Source organism: Procambarus clarkii, chromosome 9 (genome assembly GCF_040958095.1).
Source record: "Procambarus clarkii isolate CNS0578487 chromosome 9, FALCON_Pclarkii_2.0, whole genome shotgun sequence".
In the NCBI taxonomy this organism is placed as follows: Eukaryota; Metazoa; Arthropoda; class Malacostraca; order Decapoda; family Cambaridae; genus Procambarus; species Procambarus clarkii.
Window position 1 is genome coordinate 16008350 of NC_091158.1, and position 27238 is coordinate 16035587.

The 27238-nt window shown below is 45.0% G+C and overlaps 1 protein-coding gene across 1 annotated transcript; it reads right to left on the reverse strand.

The window, feature by feature from the left end:
- Positions 1 to 27211, reverse strand: LOC123766285 (loricrin-like). The gene is made up of 3 exons (XM_069321386.1): positions 27109 to 27211; positions 22048 to 22225; positions 1 to 1807 (listed from the first exon to the last, which is right to left on the reverse strand). The coding sequence occupies exons 1-3, from the start codon at positions 27209 to 27211 to the stop codon at positions 1 to 3; spliced, it is 2088 nt and encodes a 695-aa protein (XP_069177487.1).
- Between the last annotated feature and the right edge of the window lie 27 nt (positions 27212 to 27238).

Genomic DNA, 27238 nt, shown 5'->3' on the forward strand with positions numbered 1-27238 from the left:
TCAATCCCATGCACCAGAGACACTATCCTTCCCACCAGAGTCACTATCCTTCCCACCAGAGTCACTATCCTTCCCACCATAGACACTATTCTTTCCACCAGAGCCACTATCCTTCCCACCAGAGCCACTATCCTTCCCACCAGAGTCACTATCCTTCCCACCAGAGCCACTATTCTTTCCACCAGAGCCACTATCCTTCCCACCAGAGCCACTATCCTTCCCACCAGAGCCACTATCCTTCTCACCAGAGCCACTATCCTTCCCACCAGAGCAACTATCCTTCCCACCAGAGCCACTATCCTTCCCACCAGAGCCACTATCCTTCCCACCAGAGCCACTATCCTTCTCACCAGAGCCACTATCCTTCCCACCAGAGCAACTATCCTCCCCACCAGAGCCACTATCCTTGCCACCAGAGCCACTATCCTTCCCACCAGAGACACTATCCTTCCCACCAGAGCCACTATCCTTGCCACCAGAGCCACTATCCTTCCCACCAGAGCCACTATCCTTCCCACCAGAGCCACTATCCTTCCCACCAGAGCCACTATCCTTCCCACCAGAGCCACTATCCTTGCCACCAGAGCCACTATCCTTCTCACCAGAGCCACTATCCTTCCCACCAGAGCCACTATCCTTCCCACCAGAACCACTATCCTTCCCACCAGAGCCACTATCCTTGCCACCAGAGCCACTATCCTTCCTACCAGAGCCACTATCCTTCCCACCAGAGCCACTATCCTTCCCCCCAGAGCCACTATCCTTCCCACCAGAGCCACTATCCTTCCCACCAGAGCCACTATCCTTCCCACCAGAGCCACTATCCTTGCCACCAGAGCCACTATCCTTCCCACCAGAGCCACTATCCTTCCTACCAGAGCCACTATCCTTCCCACCAGAGCCACTATCCTTCTCCCCAGAGCCACTATCCTTCCCACCAGAGCCACTATCCTTCCCACCAGAGCCACTATCCTTCCCACCAGACCCACTGTTCTTCCCACCAGAGCCACTATTCATCCCACCAGAGCCACTATCCTTCCCACCAGAGCCACTATCCTTCCCACCAGAGCCACTATCCTTCCCACCAGAGACACTATCCTTGCCACCAGAGCCACTATCCTTCCCACCAGAGCCACTATCCTTCCCACCAGAGACACTATCCTTCCCCCCAGAGCCACTATCCTTCCCACCAGAGCCACTATCCTTCCCACCAGAGCCACTATCCTTCCCACCAGAGACACTATCCTTGCCACCAGAGCCACTATCCTTCCCACCAGAGCCACTATCCTTCCCACCAGAGCCACTATCCTTCCCACCAGAGCCACTATCCTTCCCACCAGAGACACTATCCTTCCCACCAGAGACACTATCCTTCCCACCAGAGACACTATCCTTCCCACCAGAGCCACTATCCTTCCCACCAGAGCCACTATCCTTCCCACCAGAGCCACTATCCTTCCCACCAGAGCCACTATCCTTCCCACCAGAGACACTATCCTTCCCACCAGAGACACTATCCTTCCCACCAGAGACACTATCCTTGCCACCAGAGCCACTATCCTTCCCACCAGAGACACTATCCTTCCCACCAGAGACACTATCCTTCCCACCAGAGACACTATCCTTCCCACCAGAGCCACTATCCTTCCCACCAGAGCCACTATCCTTCCAACCAGAGACACTCTTCTTCCCACCAGAGCCACTATCCTTCCCACCAGAGACACTATCCTTCCCACCAGAGACACTATCCTTCCCACCAGAGACACTATCCTTGCCACCAGAGCCACTACTTCTGCTACTGCCGACACTGTCATTGTTACCAGACACCGAGATGTCTCAGATGACTTCACCCAGAGTGACGTTCACTTGCTTGACGTCTGTTTCTTGACGTCACTACTAACACCCTCGCTCTCAGGGAAATTTCTCGCACCAGGGAGGTTAGATTGCTCTTGTTACCCGCGAGGAGTGCTCATCGAGTAGTTGTCTTCAAAGAAGAATCGCGTTCCAAAAGGTCACTTCGTTTCGCAATGGCTTTGAAAACCTCGGACCTCCAGACTCTGGAAGAGTGAAACAAAGGATTTGCGTCCAGTTTTCCCACAAGAGGGTACACTCGCTGCTAAGTGACTTCTGACGCTTCTCAACAGACTTTGACCTCTTCGCTCTCCATCCTGTTCTCAGAGAGATCACCTCATGGGAATGGATTGAGAGCGACTACATAATTAGTGCAATTATCTGTTCTCTATCCATGGTTAGGTTTGCTTAAGGTTACTTTAGGTTAAGGTTATGTTAAGGTTACTTTAGGTCCAGGTTAGGTTAGGTTAGATACGGCGTTTTACTGAAGCTGCTGCGAAATATTGACTTCGAAAACTATTTGAGTGTATCCGAGAATTCCGTTTATAGAAAACCATATTCTTCAAAGAAAACGTTTTCAGCATACACTTTTCATATTTTAAACCAACGATTTATAATACAATAACATTAAAACTTTAAAATAATCGCTGTTTATGACTAAGGTCATTTGCCACTTTACATGTAGAATAGTACTGCAACATATAGGCTTTCAAATCATCTCAAATATCTAGATGCAGGTGGTTTGAAGGGAGGTGTTCATTACTCTAAATTTAAATTGTTCAAATTCATTACTCTTGGTAATGAATTTGCTGAGGGGACGGGCACCTTTCTCACAGTTCATGTGAAGCTTTCCCGTACTTTATTCTTTACTTATAGAGATCTCGGAGGTAGTGGTAATGGAGTTCTTTGTATCTCCAGAGGTCTACGTTGAAGATTCCAGATGTCTCAATTGGAAGCTCTTGCGGGACTCATTAGCATACTTCTTCTTAATGGGAAAACAGGAGTAACTCCCACCATCAGTGACTTAGTGATGTTATTCCTCGCAGTTCATAGCAACTAAATTATTCTGGCTTTCTTTTTTAATGCGATTTTCATTCGTTCTCATTCTTAACCAGCTCTTTCTCTCGATTTGGAAGTCTGTAAAAAAATGCAACTATTATGCCTCAGTCCGTCCTCCTAAGGTTTCCCAAACATCAAGAAAATGTCGTACTAAAATCTTCTATTCTAACCTACGTGGGGACCCAAAACAGAAAACGGGATAGCATTTCAATTTCACGAGCCGCTTCCATTTTCTATTACGACAATTTTTTGCCCTTAGGTAAAGAATGCGTCCAAATGCGACGCTCTGTTTGGAGGAAAGGTTGATCAACCAGACACATACGAAGCCTAGCAACCCACTAAATCTACCAGGCTAATGCATAGAAAGCGTCAATATATCATGGCTTTAATTTTCACTAATATGTAGCTTTTATTATTTTTTTACGAATTAGTCGTTACCATTAATAAATTCGACGTATTAGCTGAGGGAACAGGTTGGCCGAACATGGAAATAAATGTAATATTCAAAGTGTTTTAAGTAATTAACACATTCTCAGTTTAATACAGTATAAACAAGCCGGAGATATAAATACACAAGCCCTGCTTCATGAAGAAGTTCTTTGACATGAATCCAATTAATTTGATGATTTAAATCGCTTCCATGAATAATAAATTACGTACACTTTACTAGTGGGACTACCCGGTATTGCCCGGGTCTGTCTGTCTGTCTTCCTCTCTCCGTCTCTCTTTTGTATAAAAAATATATGACTATTGGCATATAAGCAATCCGTCGGTGAGAGGAATTTAGGCGTGTGAAATATTAAAAATAGAATAGTTATCCATTTGTATAGAGACAAGCATTAGGCTCGAGAAACCCTTTGAAGCTGAAGTAGGATTTGTTTTATGTTACTATGGTCAAATTAAGAATAGCAGAAAGTTTATATTAATTTTTCCGAGATCAGAAAATAATGGTGTAAATTACTATAAGAAAAATATTATTTTAAAAATTTTGTTTTCAAAATATTTAGCTAAATGTAGCCGGTTAGCAGTGCCAAAAATCATCGATGGGGGTCAGAATGTGACACTGGCACGCTGTTCCCTCTTGAAGTATGGTGGCCCCTGGTCGGTCTATGTCTGTCACGTACCCCCGACCGTTCCCTTTGCAAAACTGGGTGAGGCTACGGCCATGCGTCTTTCCTCCAAGTCAGAAAAACAGAAACACAGACACTCGAACAGACCTTCGTTCTTATAGATATAGATAACAATCATATTAAAGTAACATGTAAACCGTCAAAAGGTGATATTTTTAATAAATTATTGGTTATGACAAAGATTACTAAATGTTACATTTTATTTCAATACTTTAACACGTCAACTGGTATAACTAATGTATTATTTGCGTGTTATTCTTCCAAATGCTGTTTAAAAATTTTGTCCAACGAAAAAAAAATTTTACGACCACTTTTAAATTTACAAATGTTAAATCTGATTTATGTCTTTTTTTGTAAATATAAATGTTGGAAATTTAAAATCAACAATGAAAAAAAAAAAGTAATGTGTCCGCTTTCTTTGGTCCGTGCCCAGGAAGTGCGACGAACCTTAAGCGACCTCCCCAGTGTTTATGTTTTCATTGTGGATGTGTTCGCCCGTATCGTTCGCCTTTATTATTCGTTTTCATTTGAGGGACTTCAGTAACCCTCCCAGAGCAAACATGAGTGTAAAGTGTCCATCAACAGACAGTGGTCATTCTGAGCTTGCAAAGACAGGCAGAAAATTCACCAGTTTAGTGGTTAGAATTAATGTTGAACTCATTAGATGTTTAGAAACAGTTACGTTCATTGCTTATGCTCTTTCGGCCTGGCATCAACGACTGTGAGAACAGTTAATAGGACAACCAGTCCTCTTGCAAAGAACGTCGTATTTCGATCGTATGCGTTACATAAGGCAAAAAATTGTCGTACTAGAAAATGGAAGCGGCTGGCGAAAGTGACATACTGTTCCGTTTTCTTTTTTTTTTGGTTCTCTGAATGGTTAGGGGAGGACACTTTAAATTGACCGTTTTCTTGACTTTTGGAAAACCTTAGGAGGACGGGCTGAATAAGAACGCTGACAGTATAAGAGCAAGTGATTAACGAGTGACCCCGTTAAGTGCTGCAACAGTTATGAAGGGAAAATATTCGGGGAAAAATAAAATGTGTTTGAATTCATGTTCATGTAGACAGTATATTGAAAATTAAACAAAATGAATAAAAACCGAGTCTAAAAGTGTTTACCTGCTTAGCAAAAAGTGAGCAATTCCTGAGTTTAATCTTCGCTGTAACCTACACAACATTAAGACGACTAGTGAAGCAAAGAGTGCAGATACAGAAGCATCTAAAGAGTTCCTTCAGAAGATGAAAAGTCATCTCCATTTCAGCCTCCATCCACGAGAACCTCCTTAAGTAACACTTCTCCCTCACCAAGTCTCAACACACTCTCCGCGGTTACCAAGGTAAGTGCTTCTGTTCTGCATGCTATCTCTCTTGTTATTTTATAGATAAAATGTATGGAAAAATGATTTATATATATATATATATATATATATATATATATATATATATATATATATATATATATATATATATATATATATATATACATAGTATATATATATATAGTATATATATATAGTATATATATATATAAATATATATATATATATATATATATATATATATATTTATATATATATATATATATATATATATATATATATATATATATATATATATATATATATATATATATATATATATATATATATATAAGGCTTCAACGCTAGTGGCCTAGGTTCGAGCCCTGTCTGACTCTGGGCAGCACGGGCCAACTTTCACACCGCCCGCCTATCCAATCACTCCCTGGCTGGCTTCCGAACCGCCTAATTAGATAGATGAGTTGGCATCACCTCCTCCTCCTCCTTGCCGTCGTCAGCGTGCGTGCTGATGTTTACAAGCGATCGTCTTTTGTTTCGCAACAATGGTGGGACCCCCAAGGAGAGTTATGCTTCTCCTCCCCCATCCCCCTAGGCCCTCCGCCGCCATACTTCCCTGGCACATTATGCCATGGTACACAAAGCACGCCACCAGCCCTCCTCTTCCCCTCTGAAATGTCTGCCCGTTTATTTCACAGTTTCAGCCATTGTGGGCCGAACACAGAACAAAATGATACAACATACCTTGTCTGGGGGGATTAGCGTACGGGGGGTGAAGGCAGGTAACTCATTGTCTGTGAATCTCTTGGAATATCTTCCCCCCCCCTTGGAAGGTGGATATCAAAGGTAAATTAGGATGAAGTGGCTACTATCTTTCTAGTAGCTCCTTGACTTCCAAATTGTTGATGTTATCCTTGAACACAGGCTCAAGTTACAGTGATGTAGAGAGACTCACTGAAGGGAGAGATACCAAAGGGGGAGAAGATTTTTTAGTGAAGATAACGTTTGGCCTGAACGAGCTTCAGATCTGTCAAGGCAAAACGCCAGATTCCATCAAGAAAGCTTTAAGCTCACCTTGTATCATTTTTTGTAACGTATTTTTTAATTTTCGGGGCCTTTTGATTTATTGATAAATTGATGTAGTACCCGGCGGTGCATGGGTACTACTGGCTCTGTCTGTGTCTGTCTGTCTGTCTGTCTGTCTGTCTGTCTGTCTGTCTGTCTGTCTGTCTGTCTGTCTGTCTGTCTGTCTGTCTTTCCGTCTCTCCTTCCGACCCACAGTGGGCCCAGGAGGAGGGGGACCAAGCCATCCAAGCCCACATATTTACACATTCTGGATGCGCCTGTCAGCGTTGCTTTTGTTATTTACGATGAAAACAAAAAAACACGTGTGATAACACGTGTGGAGGAATACTATATTGTTCATTTTTTTGTCATCTCTAATTTCCATATTGCATCTCGTTTTCACTTGAACCTTTCTGGCCAACATTTCTGTAAAAAATATTTTTATGTTTTTGAATCTTTTTTTTTGGGGGGGGGGAAGTTACTGGTCGATGCATAATTCAAGAAGTAATAAGCTCGTGTCAATAATGTCGCTGAGAATAATGTAATCTGAGGGCTGAGAGAGGGGGAGAGAAAAAGATGGAGGGAGTGAGGGAGGGTAAGGGGGGGGGGGAACGGTAGGGAGTGAGGAGGGGGAATAGTGTTGACTCTCTTAATTACCTCCTCTGGTTCATCCCGCTGGTTGGGGGTTGAGGGGGTTGTGGGGGGTGAAGGAGGTGTGGGAGGGGGGGAAGGGGTGATGGGGAAGGGAAGGAGACACAGACATGTGGGACATAGAGAAGCAGATACCTGGGACGTTGAGTGACAGATATGTGTGAGGTAGAAATATAGAGATAAGGAAGAGATAGATATAAGGGAGGTAGAGAGAGACAGAGAGAATTTAAGGAGCGAGACAAATATATGGGGTAGAGAGAGAGAGAGAAAATTGAGGGAGAGTGAGATAATTGAGGTAGAGGAAAAATATAATTGAGGAAGAGAGTGACAGAAATGGATCCTGCATTTTTATTGGTTAACTGGGCTCATAGATGGGGCATCAATTGGCATTTCTCATTACATCACGTTGAAGGAAAGGACGAACCTCAATAGGAGCTGACCGATTAGAATTGAAGTTGTGGTATGTGATGGGAAGTGCTTCTGCTATGTCCAGTAACCGTCACTATATCTGTCGATTATTTCGGCGTTGCTCTCCAGGAATCTCACTAGTGACGGTGTGGTTGTTTCTATAAACTCTGTGATCTCTACTGAAGCATTGTTGTGTATGTATAGCCAAGGACTTTGTCATCCTGTTTATATTTTGATACTGCTACAGCTGACTGTCCTACATTGAAGTCCTATTCTTGAGGGACAAGCAATTCTTCGTGAGCAGGTTGTCGTGCTTTTTACCCATGTAATAAATTATTAGCTATAGATTCTGATTTGAGTTGGTAGAGGCTTCGCCTCTATCATATTCTTCAGGACTCACATCTGCGTCTAGTGAGCCGTAGAAAAACGAGCATATGTTAGCCTTCTCCTGGTGTACACATATCCCATCTAACCTCACACATAACCTCTGACATCAGACCGTACCTGGCCCCAGGAAGTCGGGGGTACTTCAGGTGACCCCAGCTGACATGTTACCCTATCCCTTCAAAACACAGTTATTCAGAATGATCTCTGACCTTGCCATGACCTCATTTCCGGATCCCTTTGCTCCAGCTCACTTTTCCTCGAGAGATAAAACTTCAACATTTTCCTTGTTGCAAGATTGCCTTTTATGGCCTAATAGATATTTTCACCACGAATGAGATCAAAGGTGCCTGTGAAATAGGCTTTTAAGTGAGCTCACGTGTTGGCGTACGTCGGGGTGCTCTGTTCTGTGCCGCACTGGGAAAGGCTGACGCTAGGATAGAACACCAGTCAGATAAAAGGCTGATACCAGCCACCATCATACACCGACTAGAGAAAAAAGGCTGATGCCAGCATGCTGCCTCCATTCCTTACCTCTCTCTCATTGGCCACCCTCCCTCCCTTCCATTCCCTTTCCTCTGCCCCCATGACCCTTCTACCCCCTACCTTACCTTTTCTTCATGACCCTTCCCCCTCCCTCCTTCCCTTACTTCTTCCCCATGACCTTTACGCTCTCTCCCGTACCTCTCCCCCATGATCCCTCCCCTCCCTTCCTCCCTTCCCCCCTCCAAGTAACCCCACCCCACCCTGCCGTCCATTCTTCTCTTCCTCCCTCCTTTCCCCTCGCAAGCTCCATGATAGAGAAAACAGGAAGTAATGAACGAAAAACATGGCCTGGCCGCCCTCCAAAATCATAAACATAGTTGTGCGGGAGCCGATTGTAGCCGTGTGGAGCAGAGTGGAGCAGAGTGGAGCAGAGTGGAGTAGAGGGGAGCAGAGTGGAGCAGAGTGGAGCAGAGTGGAGCCGAGTGGAGCTGAACGGAGCAGAGTGAAGGAGAGATGAGTGGATCTACTAAACTGGATAATCTGGGATTGTCAACTTGGGAAAGGAGACGAGTGTTTTCACTCCTAAGTGTGCTTTCGTGTGTGTGTGTGTGTGTGTGTGTGTGTGTGTGTGTGTGTGTGTGTGTGTGTGTGTGTGTGTGTGTGTGTGTGTGTGTGTGTGTGTTTGTTTACTATTTGCGTCTGCAAAATCGAGATATTAGCTCTTCGACCACGCCTTTCTAACCAATCTATTTTTCCTCTATTATGTCTATTGCATATATTTCTCTCTAACACACGCACGCACACACACACACACACACACACACACACACACACACACACACACACACACACATACACACACACACACACACACACACACACACATTCCCAGGAAGCAGATGCCTAACTCCCAGGTACCTATTTACAGCTAGGTGAACAGGTGCATCAGGGTGAAAGAAACTTTGCCTATTTGTTTCTGCCTACGCCGGGAATCAAACCCGGGCCATTAGGACAACGACCCCCAAGCGGTGTCCACTCAGCCACGAGGCCCCTCGGCTCGGTTCCTATGGCTGGATGTGTACTCACATATTTGTGCCTGCAGGATCGAGCATTGGCTCCTGGGTCCCGCCTTTCTAGCCTCCGGTTGCTTATAGCAATGACTCTTGTTCTACTTCCCCCATCATAGCTAGTTTTAAAATTATGAATAGAGTTTGCTTCTGCAACCTACTTCTTAAGCTCATTCCATTTTCCCACTACTCTCACGGTTAAATTGTTGTTGTTGGTAAAGATTCGCTACCTGGAACAAACAGTTCCAAGTAGCACGGGCTATGGTGAGCCCGTATAACCCACGGTTAAAGAAAACTTCCTAATATCTCTGTGAGTTTCCAGCTTCCACCCATGTCCCCTTGTGCTGTTAGTAGTCAGAGTGAACATATCGTCTATTTCTACTCTATTATTCTCCCTAAGTATTTTATATGTTTTTATCACAATCCCCTCTCTCCCTCCTTTTTTTCTAATGTCGTCAGGTTCAGTTCCTTCTGGCGCTCTTCATACCCCATCCCTCGTAACTCTGGGACGAGCCTCGTCGCAAACTTCTGAACCGTTTCCAGTTTCCTTACGTGTTTCTTCAGGTGGGGACTCCACGATGGGGCGGCATATTCTAAAACTGATCTCACGTAGGTGGTGTAAAGCGCTTTGAAGGCCTCCTTACCTAGGTTTCTGTGTATGTTTGTGTGTGTGTGTGTGTGTGTACTCACCTAATTGTTCTTGCGGGGGTTGAGCTCTGGTTCTTTGGTCCCGCCTCTCGCCTCGTGTGTGTGTATGTGTCTGTGAGAGGAAGAGAGAGGGACATAGACAAACTGACTGACTGAGAGAGAGAGAGGAGAGAGAGAGAGAGAGAGAGAGAGAGAGAGAGAGAGAGAGAGAGAGAGAGAGTTACCCCATCTCGCAGGAAATATTTGGAACACCGTCCATCACAGCATATTGTCTTGGGGACGCCTTATGTTCGATCCCAGACCAGACACACACACACACACACACACACACACACACACACACACACACACACACACACACACACACGCACACGCACTCGTAAATTGAGATCACACGTTAGGTAGGCCCTTAACAGGTCGTAGGTTGGTTGCCTGGTTGGTTGACTGGCTGCCTGGCAGGCTGGCTGCTTGGTTGTCTAGTTGGTTGGCTGGCTGGCTGGCTGACTGGTTGGTTGGATGACTGGCTGGTTGGCTGACTGATTGGCTGGCTGATTGGTAAGGTGGCTGGGTGACTGTTAAGCTCGTTCGTTTGAATGGTGGCTGGTTAGGATCGGGATTATTGATTCGTTATGTAGATGATAGGATCTTTTTCTTGATAGATTGATCGGGGACATTAGCTGGTTGTGTAGATGATTGTCTAGTTGATTAGATAATTAATTGGTTGGCCGCTAATTACCTGTAGGTAAAGAAGAAGTATTAGCGTCTTACAAAGGGTCTTATCATCACAATCAGTTACAACTCCGTGACTCCTAATTATCTATCCTATTCCAGAGGGGGGGGGGGGACCTTCTTGCATAGATAATAACGTGGAATATATTCACCTTATTCGAATATTCACTTTATGTATTCTATTATAAATGGATCGAACATAAGGCATAAATTTTTGCCTTATGTTCGATCCCAGACCAGACACCCACACATACACATACACACACACACACACACACACACACACACACACACACACACACACACACACACACACACACACACACACACACACACAAGCACTCGTAAATTGAGATCACACGTGGGTAAATATATCGACCCGTTCCCCTAGAGGTAAGTGTGTACAAGTACCTGCCTATAGCACTCTGGTTCCATAATTATAATGGAATAACTCAATTCTAGCGTCTAAAATAATGGGATGAGGAGGGACGCGTGATGAGTTACCTGGAATTACGTGGAAGGATCGGAGCATCATTTCTTTACTTATTCCCCTCACACACGTTCCCTTTCCGGCTTGCTATACCCTTCTCTTCCTTCTCCGATTCTCTCTTGCCCCCCTTCCCACTCATCCTCTCACTCCTACTCTTACTCCTACTCCCCATCCCTTTCCCATTCTCTTCTCCCATGTCCCCTCTTCCTCCTCCTCCTCTCCCTGCTCTCCCGTACTCCATCCCCCCTTATTCTACTCCCAATTCACCTCTCCCCCCAACTCCCACCACATCTCTCCCCCCCCAGCCCTCCTCCATACATCAACAGCCCCCAGAATAGTGGTTGGGCACCATTCTGTCCTCCGTTCTATCCCACCTCCTCGTCCTCATCTCCATTCCAAGTGTTATAAAGTCATACTAACTTAGTGAGTTTTCCTCATAATTTCCTTCCCTTTACCCAAGAAAAAGGTGGACCTCTAAGACAAGGAAAAAGGCGCTCAACGGGTTACTTTTTAGAGTGAATGATTATGGTTAGTTAGACAGAGATAATAACTTAACTCGTGTTACAGTGAGTTCTTAACGAACTTGTTACAGCGAATCCATAATCAGAGCGTTTTGAAGCGAAGCCGAAGGCGAGGTCTCTCGATACGTTTCGAAAACATAGCTGTTGACACCTATTTATAAACGAGGACAAAGCAAAACCATTAGACGTTTCCTAGACAAGTGTATTTGATCATCAATGAAATAATATTAATAACAATTATAATACAAGCGAAAAACAAAACAATAATGGCGATAAAATTCCATGATACATGTCTTGTTTCACATCCGGTTAAATCCCCCCCAAGATGTGATATATTTCCTCACGAGCCGGACGCCTCGATCCCATCCCCTACTTGCCTCTTATAAGCGATCGTCTCCCACTCGCTACTAAAAAAAAAAAAAAACCCTTAGAGCCTCTTATCGGTTTCCTCTAGAAGCGTTCTTCCTCTGGTCATAAGCAAAGAATCAAACCCCTCCTTTTCCTCTCCCTCTTCTCTATCACTCCCCGTCCTCTCTTTCCAGTCCCTTTTCCACCTGCCTCCCTCCCTCCCTCTCCGCCTCTGAAGCAACATTTAACTGGGCGTTTCGTTCGTAAAACAGGTTTATCGAGAACGCATTAATACCGGTTTTACGCATTCTTTTTCCTCTGTGTTTCTTCCTTCGGTGGCAGGGCCGCTCAGCCACTCTCGCTGCCTGCCACGGACTGAAAAACTCGTCCCTCCGGATTCTTTATCTTGCTCTCCAAGCGCGGGAAATTGACTCTTAAATCTGGCTCTCATTGACTCTTCGCTCTTGCTGTGGATCGATCTGGCCTCCTAGGCTTTTATGTATTCTTTCGTTTTTTTTTGCCCCTTTTGCCTATCCTTCTTTACTGTGTTCATTTCGTTCCTCTCTCTGTCTCTGTCTCTGTCTCTGTCTCTGTCTCTGTCTCTGTCTCTCTCTCTGTCTCTGTCTCTGTCTCTGTCTCTGTCTCTGTCTCTCTCTCTGTCTCTGTCTCTGTCTCTGTCTCTGTCTCTCTCTCTGTCTCTGTCTCTGTCTCTCTCTCTGTCTCTGTCTCTGTCTCTGTCTCTGTCTCTCTCTCTGTCTCTGTCTCTGTCTCTCTCTCTGTCTCTGTCTCTGTCTCTGTCTCTGTCTCTGTCTCTGTCTCTGTCTCTCTCTCTGTCTCTGTCTCTGTCTCTCTCTCTGTCTCTGTCTCTGTCTCTCTCTCTGTCTCTGTCTCTGTCTCTGTCTCTCTCTCTGTCTCTGTCTCTGTCTCTGTCTCTGTCTCTGTCTCTGTCTCTCTCTCTGTCTCTGTCTCTCTCTCTGTCTCTGTCTCTGTCTCTGTCTCTCTCTCTGTCTCTGTCTCTGTCTCTGTCTCTGTCTCTGTCTCTCTCTCTGTCTCTGTCTCTCTCTCTGTCTCTGTCTCTGTCTCTGTCTCTCTCTCTGTCTCTCTCTCTGTCTCTGTCTCTCTCTCTCTCTCTGTCTCTCTCTCTCTCTCTCTCTCTCTCTCTCTCTCTCTCTCTCTCTCTCTCTCTCTCTCTCTCTCTCTCTCTCTCTCTCTCTCTCTCTCTTCCTGTTCATTCTGTCTCCTGATCTTCCCCGTTCTCCACCGTCATTCCACCTTTCCCAGTTTCCATTCCCATTCTTGTTTATTCATCCTTCTCTCTCTCTCTCATTTCATGTCCCTCTCTCCCACGTTCACCACCTGCCATGAGTGGATAGTCATAACTCGACAAACACACAATATAACTGCCCCCTACTTTATACTTATTACAACTTGTAATAAAGTTGTTACATCTAGTTATAACGTTTGTATGATGTATTAGAACGTTGTCACAACTTGCTATATTGGTTGTTACAACTTGTTAGAAGGTGTTAACAATCAGATGGCCATTACTCATTCTTTGCCATTCTTACTTTGACCTGTTCTTTGTGGTATCTGTCTCTGTGTGAAATCAGGAAAGGTGGTATATTGAAAGGGGTGGGGGTGGGGGGGGGGGAAATAAGAAGGAAGGAAGGAATTATCAAGGGAAAGCGCCAAGCCATTATGGCTATATAACACTTGGAAGAGGTCAGGATAAGGATCTGGGATGGGACGGGGGGAAGGAATGGTGTCCAACCGCTTGGACGGTCGCGGATTAAACGCCGACGTGCATGAAGCGAGACCGTCGCTCTACCGTCCAGCCCAAGTGGTTGGACAGAGGAGGGGGGGGGATAAGAGTATATCTCCTTTAGAGGGAGGATTGGAGTATCCAATATTGTGGGGGGAGGGGAGTATGCAGTACTCAGAGGGAGGGATAAGATCATCCATTGGAACCTGTGCTTAGTTGGAAAGGCATCTCTCCTGTGTTAAACTTGCTTATATGATAGATCATGACAGGGCCAGATGATGCTTAATGTGAACCGACTTGAGATGTCTTCTTCTTTGTCTTAAAGTTAGAAGCAGACCATCCAAGAGAGTAGTGGAAGGCAGCCCATCCAAGAGAGTAGTGGAAGGCAGCCCATCCAAGAGAGTAGTGGAAGGCAGCCCATCCAAGAGAGTATGAAGAGCAGACTAACAAGGAGGCGTTTGCTCAGCTGTCAAACAAGTACAAATGTACGCATTTACGCCAGCCATTTCTATTTGCCTTTCTCGTCGTCTTCATCAGCTGGATCTTCCAAGCGGCCCCCGGCGTCTGCCTGTCATCTCCCCACAATGAAAGCAGCACGAAAATGAGTATCCTTTCAAGGAAGTTTATACAGCTAATAAAATACATCCCAAAAGGAGAGAGAGAGAGAGGGAGAGAGAGAGAGAGAGAGAGAGAGAGAGAGAGAGAGAGAGAGAGAGAGAGAGAGAGAGAGAGAGAGAGAGAGGAGAGAGAGAGAGAGAGAGAGAGAGAGAGAGAGAGAGAGAGAGAGAGAGAATTGCTTAGGCTATTTCTACCCCCTCAATCGTATTCACCGTACCCAAGTGCCTGGAGACACCCAAACCCGCCGGTCTGTGGTTTATCTACAGTCAGTTCCTCCTATTTGCTATCCGGAGTAAGTTGTTTACGGTGAAATATTGCATTATTGCATGCCTCAATCGTCCCTTATCCATAGATCTTTGAACAAATCCACAAGGGCCGTGACGAGGATTCGAACCTGCGTCCGGGAGCATCCCAGACATTGTTCTTGTTCTTGTTTTTGTTCATTTGATGCATCACGTTATTGTGATCTCTGTGTGTGTCTTAGATCTTTCTCTTAGTTTGCCCCAGGTGCCCATCTTCCTTTTTCTTCCCAGGTATCCACCCTTTTTTCCCCTCAGGTCTCCCCTGGATTTTCCTTTTGGCAGATTTACGCTATTTTTCCTTCGTCAGTGTCTGGCTCCTTGCCCAGTGAGGAGGGTCAGAGGGAGTGAGGATGGGGAATGGGGAAGGAAGGAATGAAGGAGAGGAAGTGGAGCATGATAGGTAGAGGAGCATGATAGGTAGAGGAAAATGATAGATAGAGAGGAAGGTATGGTGGTTGGAAGGATTAAATAAGGTGTTTAAGGTGGTGGTGTGGCTACTTGAGACGGGTGGTGGGGACGTTTTGAGGGGAGAGGGAGTGGTGAGGAGCGGTGAGAAAAAATACAATAATAATAATAATAATAATAATATAAAAGTCTAAAAGTGAAGGAAATAAAGGAAACTAAATGTAGCAGCAAACAGATGAAGAAATGTATTAACGAGTTAAATGGGAGAGAGAGAGAGAGAGAGAGAGAGAGAGAGAGAGAGAGAGAGAGAGAGAGAGAGAGAGAGAGAGGGAGAGAGAGAGAGAGAGAGAGAGAGAGAGAGAGAGAGAGAGAGAGAGAGAGGATAGAGAGAGAGGGAGAGAGAGAGAGAGAGAGAGAGAGAGAGAGAGAGAGAGAGAGGGAGAGAGAGAGAGAGAGGGAGAGAGAGAGAGAGAGAGAGAGAGAGAGAGAGAGAGAGAGAGAGAGAGAGAGAGAGGGAGAGAGAGAGAGAGAGAGAGAGAGAGAGAGAGAGAGAGAGAGGGAGAGAGAGAGAGGGAGAGAGAGAGAGGGAGAGAGAGAGAGAGACCAGGACCGGAAGAAAACCTGGATGAAAGCTCAACACACCCGGATGAGTCCGACAAGTGCCAGAAAGAACAGATCCAGTGCCAGAGTTCTTTAAAATAAAATATGATAAACTCCAACTTCCTCCTGTAGCCGAATGTTCCTAGGCGGGGCCCAGGGACTGGAGCCTGAACGCCCACAAACATAGCCGAGTTCTCACCAGTAAAGAGAGCAAAAAATGAAAAAAATTAAAGCTGTCTTGGCCATCACTGTCTCACAACAGAGCCCACCACCACTACGGCAACAGAAGCCGCTCGTAACAAGGGACGGGGAGGGTAGTTAGTCAACGTCAGCAGCCAAAGACGGCTAATTAGCTAACAGCCTCGGCAAGCAGTTCTCTCGGTTTGCGACCGTATGATTTGGCCGTCTTGGACACAACTGTCCAAGGTGATTCGTTTCTTGTAATTTTTTTCCTCTTGGAGAGCTATCGTTGGGGAGTTGGACCGTCTTGGACAAATATCTGGGGTGTAAACAGCCGTCTTGGACAAATATCTGGGGTGTAAACAGCCGTCTTGGACAAATATCTGGGGTGTAAACAGCCGTCTTGGACAAATATCTGGGGTGTAAACAGCCGTCTTGGACAAATATCTGGGGTGTAAACAGTCGTCTTGGACAAATATCTGGGGTGTAAACAGCCGTCTTGGACAAATATCTGGGGTGTAAACAGTCGTCTTGGACAAATATCTGGGGTGTAAACAGTCGTCTTGGACAAATATCTGGGGTGTAAACAGTCGTCTTGGACAAATATCTGGGGTGTAAACCGTCGTCTTGGACAAATATCTGGGGTGTAAACAGCCGTCTTGGACAAATATCTGGGGTGTAAACAGTCGTCTTGGACAAATATCTGGGGTGTAAACAGTCGTCTTGGACAAATATCTGGGGTGTAAACAGCCGTCTTGGACAAATATCTGAGGTGTAAACAGTCGTCTTGGACAAATATCTGGGGTGTAAACAGTCGTCTTGGACAAATATCTGGGGTGTAAACAGCCGTCTTGGACAAATATCTGGGGTGTAAACAGTCGTCTTGGACAAATATCTGGGGTGTAAACAACCATCTTGAAAGCGACCGTATCAACCCTCCGAGATACGAGCGAGATACGAGAGAAAGATCACTATAGTAATCAGAGAAAAGATTACCGAGCTCTAGGTAATTAACAAACTTTTCGTTATAGAGTGAAATACTTTTTCCAGAGAGAGAGTAGACATGAGAATGACACGAGGATAATTAGAAGGATTAGAAAGGCCATATTTCTTCAAGATAGGTTGAAGTAGATAGTGTTTCCAAGATGAAGGGAAGGAAGGTTTCAGATACACAAAGTTTTCAGATATGAAAAATTGAAACAGAATTAACAAGAGAAGCCGGTGGGTCTGGACGTTCCAAATCATCAAATTTATTGTTTTTAAGAAGCAAAATTGCCAAGAAACTTGGCTTTGTCAGATAAAAAAATGAAACAAAAACGAAAGAAGTAATATAACACACGAGAGAATATTTTTAACACGAGATCAAAGAAAACTTTTGAAACTTGTAAAGTTAACAGGTGATCATTCGTCTGTTGAAGGAAGGACTATAGTTACGTATGTCCGGGAAAGGCAGAGGACCGGCTCTTGTTAAATTTCTTTAACCTTCAATGCGTCTTGTTAAATATCTTCACCTTCAATGCGTCCTGCCTTGAACAACATCGATGCGTCCAGCGTAGAACCGTAACACCAGCACAACCTTTAGCACAACACAGGAGAACCTTTAGCACACGCCTGAAACCTCACTTTCATGTGCAAAGTTACTGCTCCCACAGTTTCATATTTGCTCCAGTCTGATGGAGAGCAGTCAGAAGACTGCTGTCATATCACGCGATATTTATCCTTCAGCTGTTTCACCTTGGATCTACCTTCCTCGAGAAGGTTTCTCCATCACACGTGTCTAGAACATGATTAAAATAAATGGATAATGAGGAAAGTCAATCAGCTGGCAACAGTCAAGCTCTGATTCAGATGAATTCAGACAACGAGAGAATGAGAGAGAGAGAGAGAGAGAGAGAGAGAGAGAGAGAGAGAGAGAGAGAGAGAGAGAGAGAGAGAGAGAGAGTGGGAGATAGACAGGCAGACAGATAAGCAAGGGGGGGGGACTTTAAATTAAAAAAAATACCCTGTAGACATAGTATTCAAAGTTTTCAAGCAGAGGAGAAAGAGGCACTGGAGGAATTCTCTTACCCACATGAGGCCCCTCTGCAACCCCTACCCCCTATCAGGCCCCTCTCCTCCCCATCAGGCCCATTTATTTCCCCCTTCCAATCTGGCCCCCATCCCCCCATCAGAAACCCTCACTCTACACCCATCAGGCCTGTCTCTTCCCAATCCGGTCCCTCTCCCCCAATCTGTCTCCACTCCCTCCCCTTCTGCAGCCGTTGTGGCTTCCGGTATCCGAATTGACAGGGAAAATACACACCAAGAAGTGTATTTCTTCGTGTATATTCACTGAGAGTTTATTTTGTCCCTGAACATGGCGCAGGGGACAAAGCCCCCCCAACACTAAGACTGGAGAGTCCGCGCTTGAGCTCTAGGGGTTTCTGGCTAGGCAGGGTGGTGGCTAGGCAGGATGGTGGCTAGGCAGGGTGGTGGCTAGGCAGGGTAGTGTGCTAGGCAGGGTGGTGGCTAGGCAGGGTGGTGGCTAGGCAGAGTGGTAAGCTGACAGAGCTATCATAAGGTGACGAGAATCATGATATAGTGACTATGATAAGGAAATGTAGAATGTCAACAAAGTTATAGTGGCCGAGAGTATAGAGCAATATATGCCATATAGCTCTATATCCCATACGCTGCTCCATAGACCTTGTCATTCTACATACACCGTTCCAGATACCATGTCATACTATCATACTCCGTTCCAGTAACGCTATCATACTACCCCTTTGTACACTTTGCTGCTGAAAACCACTCAGAAACAATGATTGAATACAAAAAATCCTTATTAGAGTGCTAAGATTAGTTCGAGAGGAGCTTAGAGAGCTCAAACCTGACCCTCAGTGCTTCAAAATGTCTTTTACAGAGCCATATGTCTTCCTAGACAGTTAATAACCGTGCTAGAAACGCCTTTATAGAAAAAGAAATTCCCTAGAAATAACCTCAAGTGGGCCAACAGCATTGCACTGTGAGTGGGCATTCTTGAAAAAGGCGCCGAGAGCCTAAATCCATGATAGTTTCTCACAGAGACCAGTCCGTTAGGCCCCGGTGGGGGCAGTGTGCGGAGGAGAGAGAGAGAAAGAGAGAGATATAGAAAGGGTAAGAGAGAGAGAGGGAGAGAGGGAGAGAGAGAGAGAGAGATATATTGAAAGGTTAAGAGAGAGAGAGAGAGAGATATAGAAAGGTTAAGAGAGAGAGAGAGAGAGAGTGAGAGAGAGAGAGAGAGAGAGAGAGAGAGAGAGAGAGAGAGAGAGAGAGAGAGAGAGATAGAGAGAGAGAGAGAGAGAGAGAGAAAGAGAGAGATATAGAAAGGTTAAGAGAGAGAGAGAGAGAGAGAGGGAGAGAGAGAGAGAGAGAGAGATATAGAAAGGTTAAGAGAGAGAGAGAGAGAGAGAGAGAGTGAGAGAGAGAGAGAGAGAGAGAGAGAGAGAGAGAGAGAGAGAGAGAGAGAGAGAGAGAGAAAGAGAGAGATATAGAAAGGTTAAGAGAGAGAGAGAGAGAGAGAGAGAGAGTGAGAGAGAGAGAGAGAGAGAGAGAGAGAGAGAGAGAGAGAGAGAGAGAGAGAGAGAGAGAGAGATAGAAAGGGTAAGAGAGAGAGAGAGAGGGAGAGGGTTGGGAGGAACGAGAGAAGAGAGAAAGTGGTATGATCAAAAAATATATTGACCAATAACCATGGAGGGAGAGTAATAAATAAAGACTAAACAATAAGCGTCGTTATTCTTACGCCTCACTGCGTTTGATTCAGGATGACCATCCTTTCCGCTTCCTCCTACGCCATCATCACCTTCTCTTCCTTCTCCTCCTTCTCCTCCTCCTACCCATTAACACCTCTCTCTTCGTACTACATATCCCCACCCTTCATGTTCTCCCTTCTACCCATCTCCTCCTACTCCCATCCCTTCATTTCATCTCCCTCTACCCATCTTCTCCTCCCAATCCCTCCCTCTCTCTGTCTCCCCCCCCCCCATTCACGTTTATTCTCTATTATTCCACTTTCTCCATTCCCATTTCTAGCCTCTACTTATTCCCTCTCCTGCCCCTGTCCTTCTCCTCTGTTCTGTCACCCCCATCCTAATCATTCTCTTGTCCCATCCTATCATCGCCTTCCTCCTCTTTCCTTTCCCACTTCTCCCCTTCCCTCTTCGCCTCTCATTTACCTTTATCTTTAACTTCCCTTTTCCCTCCCCCCCCTCCTTTTATCGCTCATCCTCTATGTCCTCCTCTCCCACTTCTCCATTCTCTTCCCCGTTCCTTCCCCTCCGTCTGCCTCCCATCCCATCATTCTCGAGGCAGCAATAACTCTCCCTCTCCCTAAAACAACAGAGCATCGTTTTTTTATCCAGACGCTCGCTGTATAAATCGAAGTCTCAGTCGTCGGTTCGGAATACGGAACTCGGAGCGTCAACATGGAGTCCGGATACGAGGCAGCGCCGGTGCGGACGCCGGTTTAAATAATCGAAGTTTCAGTTTAGACAGTTCGGAGGGGAGAGAGCGGGGCAGTGGAGCGGATTGCGATTCCAGACTTTCTAGCTAAGTATTTTACTTCGTTGGAAGGAGATTGTTTTGTTCTTTTCGAAGCTCGGATACGCGTGCGAACACACAGGCGCGCACGCGCGTGAATACACACACACACACACACACACACACACACACACACACACACACACACACACACACACACACACACACACACACACACACACATCAGTGGAGGTTGATCGTGCATATCAAGTTCATTAGAGGTCTATGTCAATTATAAGAAAAAGACAACTAGAGCAGGGGACATGGTCCATACATACACAATTCCTTTAGAATAAGGGTGTGGAACCTTTTGTCACACTCAGGCCATATTTTACTTAACGAATATGTCACAAGGCCTCACAATGTATCATGTCAGAAATAAAGTTATAGATCAAGTGTTTTGTTAAGTTAAATTGTTGTCGAAGGCCGCACTGGATACCACAAAACACAGCATGCGTTATTAGGACGCAGGCTCTCCGCCTCTGCTTTTAGTCCACGAATACAATTAACAATTAAACTGATCAGCAACGGAACGAGAGATCGTGTAAACTGTCTACAAAAATGGAACACAAGAATGTCACGAAAAATTATTTAGGCTAAAAGTAGTTAGTGAATTAATTAGAAGGTGAAGTAGTAAAAGTCCTGCGGCGCAGTGGTAAACTCTGTCGGAGCACAACAAAAAGATCCTTGGTTCGATTCCGGCGGCACGACAGAAGCGTTTAGGTAATGTTTCCTTTCACTCGGTACGATAGCTGGCATAGGTCAGTAGTTAGCTTCCGCCCTGCAAACACAAACCGAAACTGTCTCTATTTTCCGCTTGTTACAACTTGTAATAAAGTTGTTACATCTTGGCTTAACGTGTTTATGACGTATTAGAACGTTGTTATAACTTGCTATATTGGTTGTTATAACTGGTTAGGAGGTGTTAAAACTTGTTCGAACGTTGTACCAACGTCGTAGTTTCGGTGTGTGTTTGGCGGGCGGGGACCTCGATGAACCTAACAGGCAATCCGCTCCATTCACTATGGAAAAACATAAGGTGAATCGTAAATTACAAATTTAATAAAGCAAGTTGGACGAATAATAATGAGGCGAGTCATTACATGAGATGATTTAGAGTTAGACGAGGCCCAAGAGCTGAAGCTTGCCCATGTGACAGTAGTAAGGTAAGACCCATTAGGTAATGACGCACTCACACATTATTTGAAAGATCAATGCAGGATTTAAAGTTCACTAATTGGCGCTCATCCAGCTGTTAATGTTGACATGGTAGAGGCTCGTGTCGCTTTAAGCTAAGCGTTAATAATGCCCAGAAGTTTGATCAAATCACATCACTGTACAGACCAACACAGAGGGAGAACTACATGTATTGATATGTAAATTAGAGTTAATCAAAGATTAGAAATATCACTTTGCAACTGTTTCCCTCTGTCCTCATCTCTCAGCTCCTGCTTTTCATATCCTAACTTCTTGGGCTCATATCCCAGCTCCTTTTTATCTAATTCCAGCTCCTTATTATCACATTCCAGCTCCTTATTATCACATTCCAGCTCCTTATTATCACATTCCAGCTCCTTATTATCACATTCCAGCTCTTTGTCCTCATATTCCAACTCCTTGTCATTACATCTCAGTTCCTTCTTCTCTTATTCCAGCTCCAAGTCCCAGTACACAAGCTCCTTGTCCTCAAAGCCCTTCCAAACGCTATATTGTCAACATTATTTAGTGCCTTCTTCTAATAATTGCCAACCTTAGGCCACCAGCTGGGACTGTGGAATCATATATAGAGGTTCCAGACGTTTAATGTCTGGAAACTGCAGTATCTCTGGTTGTGGGAGAGACCAGACCTGGAGAGGCCAGACCTGGAGAGGCCAGAGCTGGAGAGGCGAGGAGGGAGGTGTCACAGACGTGGCACTGGATGCTGGGTTCATAACTGGTCGCAAACTTTGGACCGACGCTCGTCTGCCCTGGACCGACACTCGTGTGCCCTGGACCGACACTCGTGTGCCCTGGACCGCCGCTCGTGTGCCCTGGACCGACACTCGCGTGCCCTGGACCGACACTTGTGTGCCCTGGACCGCCGCTCGTGTGCCCTGGACCGACGCTCATCAACCCAGTCCCGACGCTCGTGGGCCCTGGACCGACGGTCGTGAACCCAGTCCCGACGCTCGTGGGCCCTGGACCGACACTCATGAACCCAGTCCCGACGCTCGGAACAGCCTCATCCACGGTAATGACGACCGTCAAAAAAGCAATTCTGCTAGTCTTACACCAGCGAGAGACCTTGTCGGCAGAATTTAACGACGCAACGAGAGAAGATTATTAATTGCAAACGACACTGGATATGCAACAACAAGAGCCATAAGCCGTTAAGAGTTATCGAACAAGATATCTCTTAACAAGATATCACAACAGCACGTTGCTAATGGAACCTTAAATAATTTAATAAAAATGACCTGGGTAGATATTGGTTGGGAGAACAAACAGTTGGAAGCTGTTATATTGGACGAGTTAGGGGGGTCGGGATTGGCTGGCTAGCTCTGTGCTATCCGGCCACATTGATCGTAAGGGGGCAACGATGACTTGGGCTTAACTGTTTACAGCTGCCCCAGGCTGCTGGTTCAACACAGACCCCTCGTTTATGGCACCAATTAACGATGTCTGCTACATCTGTGCAACTAGATATATATATATATATATATATATATATATTTATATATATATATATATATATATATATATATATATATATATATATATATATGTCGTACCTAGTAGCCAGAACTCACTTCTGAGCCTACTATGCAAGGCCTGATTTGCCTAATAAGCCTAGTTTTCATGAATTAATGTTTTTTCGACAACCTAACCTACCTAACCTAACCTAACCTAACGTTTTCGGCTACCTAACCTAACCTAACCTATAAAGATAGGTTAGGTTAGGTTAGGTAGGGTTGGTTAGGTTCGGTCATATATCTACGTTAATTTTAGCTCTAATAAAAATAAATTGACCTCATACATAATGAAATGGGTAGCTTTATCATTTCATAAGAAAAAAATTTGAGAAAATATATTAATTCAGTAAAACTTGGCTTATTAGGCAAATCGGGCCTCGCATTGTAGGCTGAGAAGTGAGTTCTGGCTACTAGGTACGACATATATATATATATATATATATATATATATATATATATATATATATATATATATATATATATATATATATATATATATATAATTATCGCTACCTGACGGTGACTTTGTGGCTAGGAGGTGGAATTAAAGAATGAGACTGAGTAAATAGAGAGAGAGAGAGAGAGAGAGAGAGAGCAGAGGATGAAAGAGAAATAGATACGAAGACATTAACTAAGAAAATTATTATGCTGAGCGATTCGAAACTCTACGGTAACATTTTGCCAAGTTTTTAATAACTTTTTAATAACTTAGGCATTTGAATATCTAACCAAACCATTAGATATTTGAATATCTAATCTAACCATTCCAAATATAAATTAATCTCACCGAACTTAATCTATGACTATCCTAACCTAACCTAATCTAACCTAACCTATACAATCCTAACTTAATCTAACCTAATCTATGGTAACCAAACCCAACCTCACTAAATCTAACCTAACCTACCCCAGCCCGAAAACTTTCTTAACTAAACATAATTTAATTAACTAGCCAAACTAACCTTAATCCAAATGATCCGTTAGGAACATTTTTTGTTCAGAACAGCGTATAATTTCGACCGTCACTATATGTACAGATCACCACCCTTATGTACGCATGTGCGGTGTGTTCTAGGATGCGTAGATAGACGCTTGTGTGGAGATGGAGGTGATGTTGGGAGGCTGTTACGAAACGGTGTCATAAGATGAGTATTGATGATGCTGGTGGAAAGGATGATGGTGGTTTAGATAGGTGATGAAGGTGATGGTGAGTGCCGCAATATAACATATTTTACCTGTCATGATTGGTTGTCTCGTTATAATCCCTGAAAATTATCGTTACACCTATGTTGTTTTAATAAAGATGTTGATGGTATGTGAATTACCACACACATGCACGCACGCACGCACGCACGCACGCACGCACGCACGCACGCACGCACACACACACACACACACACACACACACACACACACACACACACACCAAATACAACCCCCCTTCCCACACACATACGCATACGCCACACACCAACTGCACCCTCACTTACATCAAATACACTCCAGCTCCACCCACCCGCTCACACACCAAAAACACACACACACACACACACACACACGCAGGGGGCGGCTTTAACCCAATTGGACCAACTGCTCCCAATCGGGCCCCGTACCCAAGGGGCCCTCGCACTAGGGCGGTCGACTCAAGTCTTGCCATTAAAACTGCCTCTTAACAGAGCCCAATCAGCAAAGTCTTATCATAAACCTCCACAAACTTGCAGGCTAATGTTTATGCTACTGAATTCTGTATGACTAAACACAGATATGAGTCAGACATTCAGTGCAGGATATGCGTTTTTGATCAGTTCGGTCATGAATGCCGTAAGAAAGATAAGTTTTATGTAACAACAGTAAAAGTTTTTTTTGTTTGTGTTGTAAATAAGAAATTAGATTTACACTTTAGTCAATCTTGCCACTAAATCAGTCCTGGGCTGTGTAAACTGGGTGGGGGGGAGGGGGTCCACTAAATTGGACCCCCCAATTGGGCCTTAAAGAGCCTAATGCCGGCCCTGTGTACGATACACACACACACACACACACACACACACACACACACACACACACACACACACACACACACACACACACACACACACACATACACGCACACATTTCCAACTATCATAGAGCATAATCACTCAGCTTAGCTCTACCAAACAAGTTTCTATTATTAATAGTAAAACATATCATATGTCCTTTGTGGGAATTAAGTCCAAAGCCGCCGTATATAAATGTCGATATTTGCAATCTGTAGTTCTCTGTACTTGTAGTTCTTTGTGAAGCTTTGAAGCAATTGAACATATATGGGGAGTCGAGGGACGGGAGTTGGGGAGGTGGACAGGGGAGTTGGGGAGGGAACTTGGGGAGGGAACTTGGGGAGGGAACTTGGGGAGTGCACTTGGGGAGAAGGGCTACAGAGGGAGAAGGGAGTTAAGGAAGAGGACCTCGGGAGGGAAGGGGGGAGAGAATAGGGGCGAGGAGAATAATTGGGGGGAGTAGGGAAGGGGGTATATAAAGGTGTTTAAGATGGACGGTAGACAGAGAGACGGGTGTCCCAGAACATGACGGTAGAGGCGCCTTTATGCCTTGAATTTGAGACAGATATTTATTAATTATAAAAAACTGAGGATAAAGCCAATATATAACTGTACCAGTATAGATCTACTGGTGCATTTGAGGCAGCTCCTATTGGTCCATGCGAGGCAGCTCCTATTGGTCCATGTGAGGCCGCTCCTATTGGTCCGTGTGAGGCAGCTCATATTGGTCCATGTGAGGCAGCTCATATTGGTCCATGTGAGGCAGCTCATATTGGTCCATGTGAGGCAGCTCATATTGGTCCATGTGAGGCAGCTCCTATTTATACCAAACCATATTCACTCATATATATGACTAACCTACGCTCTTGAAACCCTTTAACAATCATACCAATATTATGTTCCTCGATAATCTGCTATACAGCCTCAATTTCCCAACCAGTATTTACCCAGGTCTTTTCTGCATCTAAACTTTTCCAATGTATCAAACACCCTCTGCAACAAACTACCCCCTTGCAACAAACCACCCTTTACACCCAAACATGCGTAGCAATAAACCATCCCACAGAAGCAGCCATCCCTCTGCAACGAACCTTCCCCCTTGAAGCCGGCCATCCTACTCTCGGCAAACCAATTAAAGAGGGAACCAGCCTCATATTTCACCCTCCGGCAAGCCGCGCCACTCCCCGACGCCTCAATAAATCATGCTGAGGAAGTGATGAATATTGGTCAATATATTTCATGGTAATATTGAGAGGAAGGCTGAGTCCGGACGGTCGAGTCAGGCGGACGGACAGACAGACGCAGACGGATTGGCAGGGAGGCAGACAGGCAGACAGAAAGGAGGGTAAGCGGGGTAGATGGGGGTGGCGGACAGGCAAGCAGATACGAAGACAAGTGCCCAGATAGACGCACAGACAGATAGTTAGACGAACAGATAGGAAGATAACATGGGGGAAATAGACGGAGGCAGACAGGTTGACAGAAAGGAAGGTAAGCAGGCAGAACGACAAGTAGGTTAGCAGGCAGGCAATCGGGTAGGCAAAGTGGATAAGCTAACAGGCTGACAGGCAGGCATACAGACATGCAGGCAGGTAGACATACAAGCAGGCAATGATGCAGGCAGAGAGGAAGCAGAAAGGCAGACATAGGCAACCATGAAGGCATACACGTAGGCAGGCAGGCAAGAAGGCAGGTAGGGAGGCAGGCAGGCAGGCCTTCTGGAAGACACACACACACAGATATATAGTTACAGTCAATACCCAGTGCTGACACTGGAAAGTAAACCAATGCTCTATCTTCTTCACATTCTCCAACTATATCAGCCACAAAATCTCCAACCACGTCACCAACCTTCATTCCCATCATTTCCAAAACACAGGCATCTCCATT

What these genes read in the sequence shown, in the direction of transcription:
- LOC123766285 (XM_069321386.1), bottom strand. Translation starts at nt 27,211, where the DNA reads ATGGGAATGAAGGTTGGTGACGTGGTTGGAGATTTTGTGGCTGATATA. An exon ending in CTTTCCAGTGTCAGCACTGG is followed by an intron (nt 22,226 to 27,108) that starts GTATTGACTGTA and finishes AGCTGGAATAAG; the next exon opens with AGAAGAAGGAACTGAGATGT. An exon ending in CTGGGATATGAGCCCAAGAA is followed by an intron (nt 1,808 to 22,047) that starts GTTAGGATATGA and finishes TAACAATGACAG; the next exon opens with TGTCGGCAGTAGCAGAAGTA.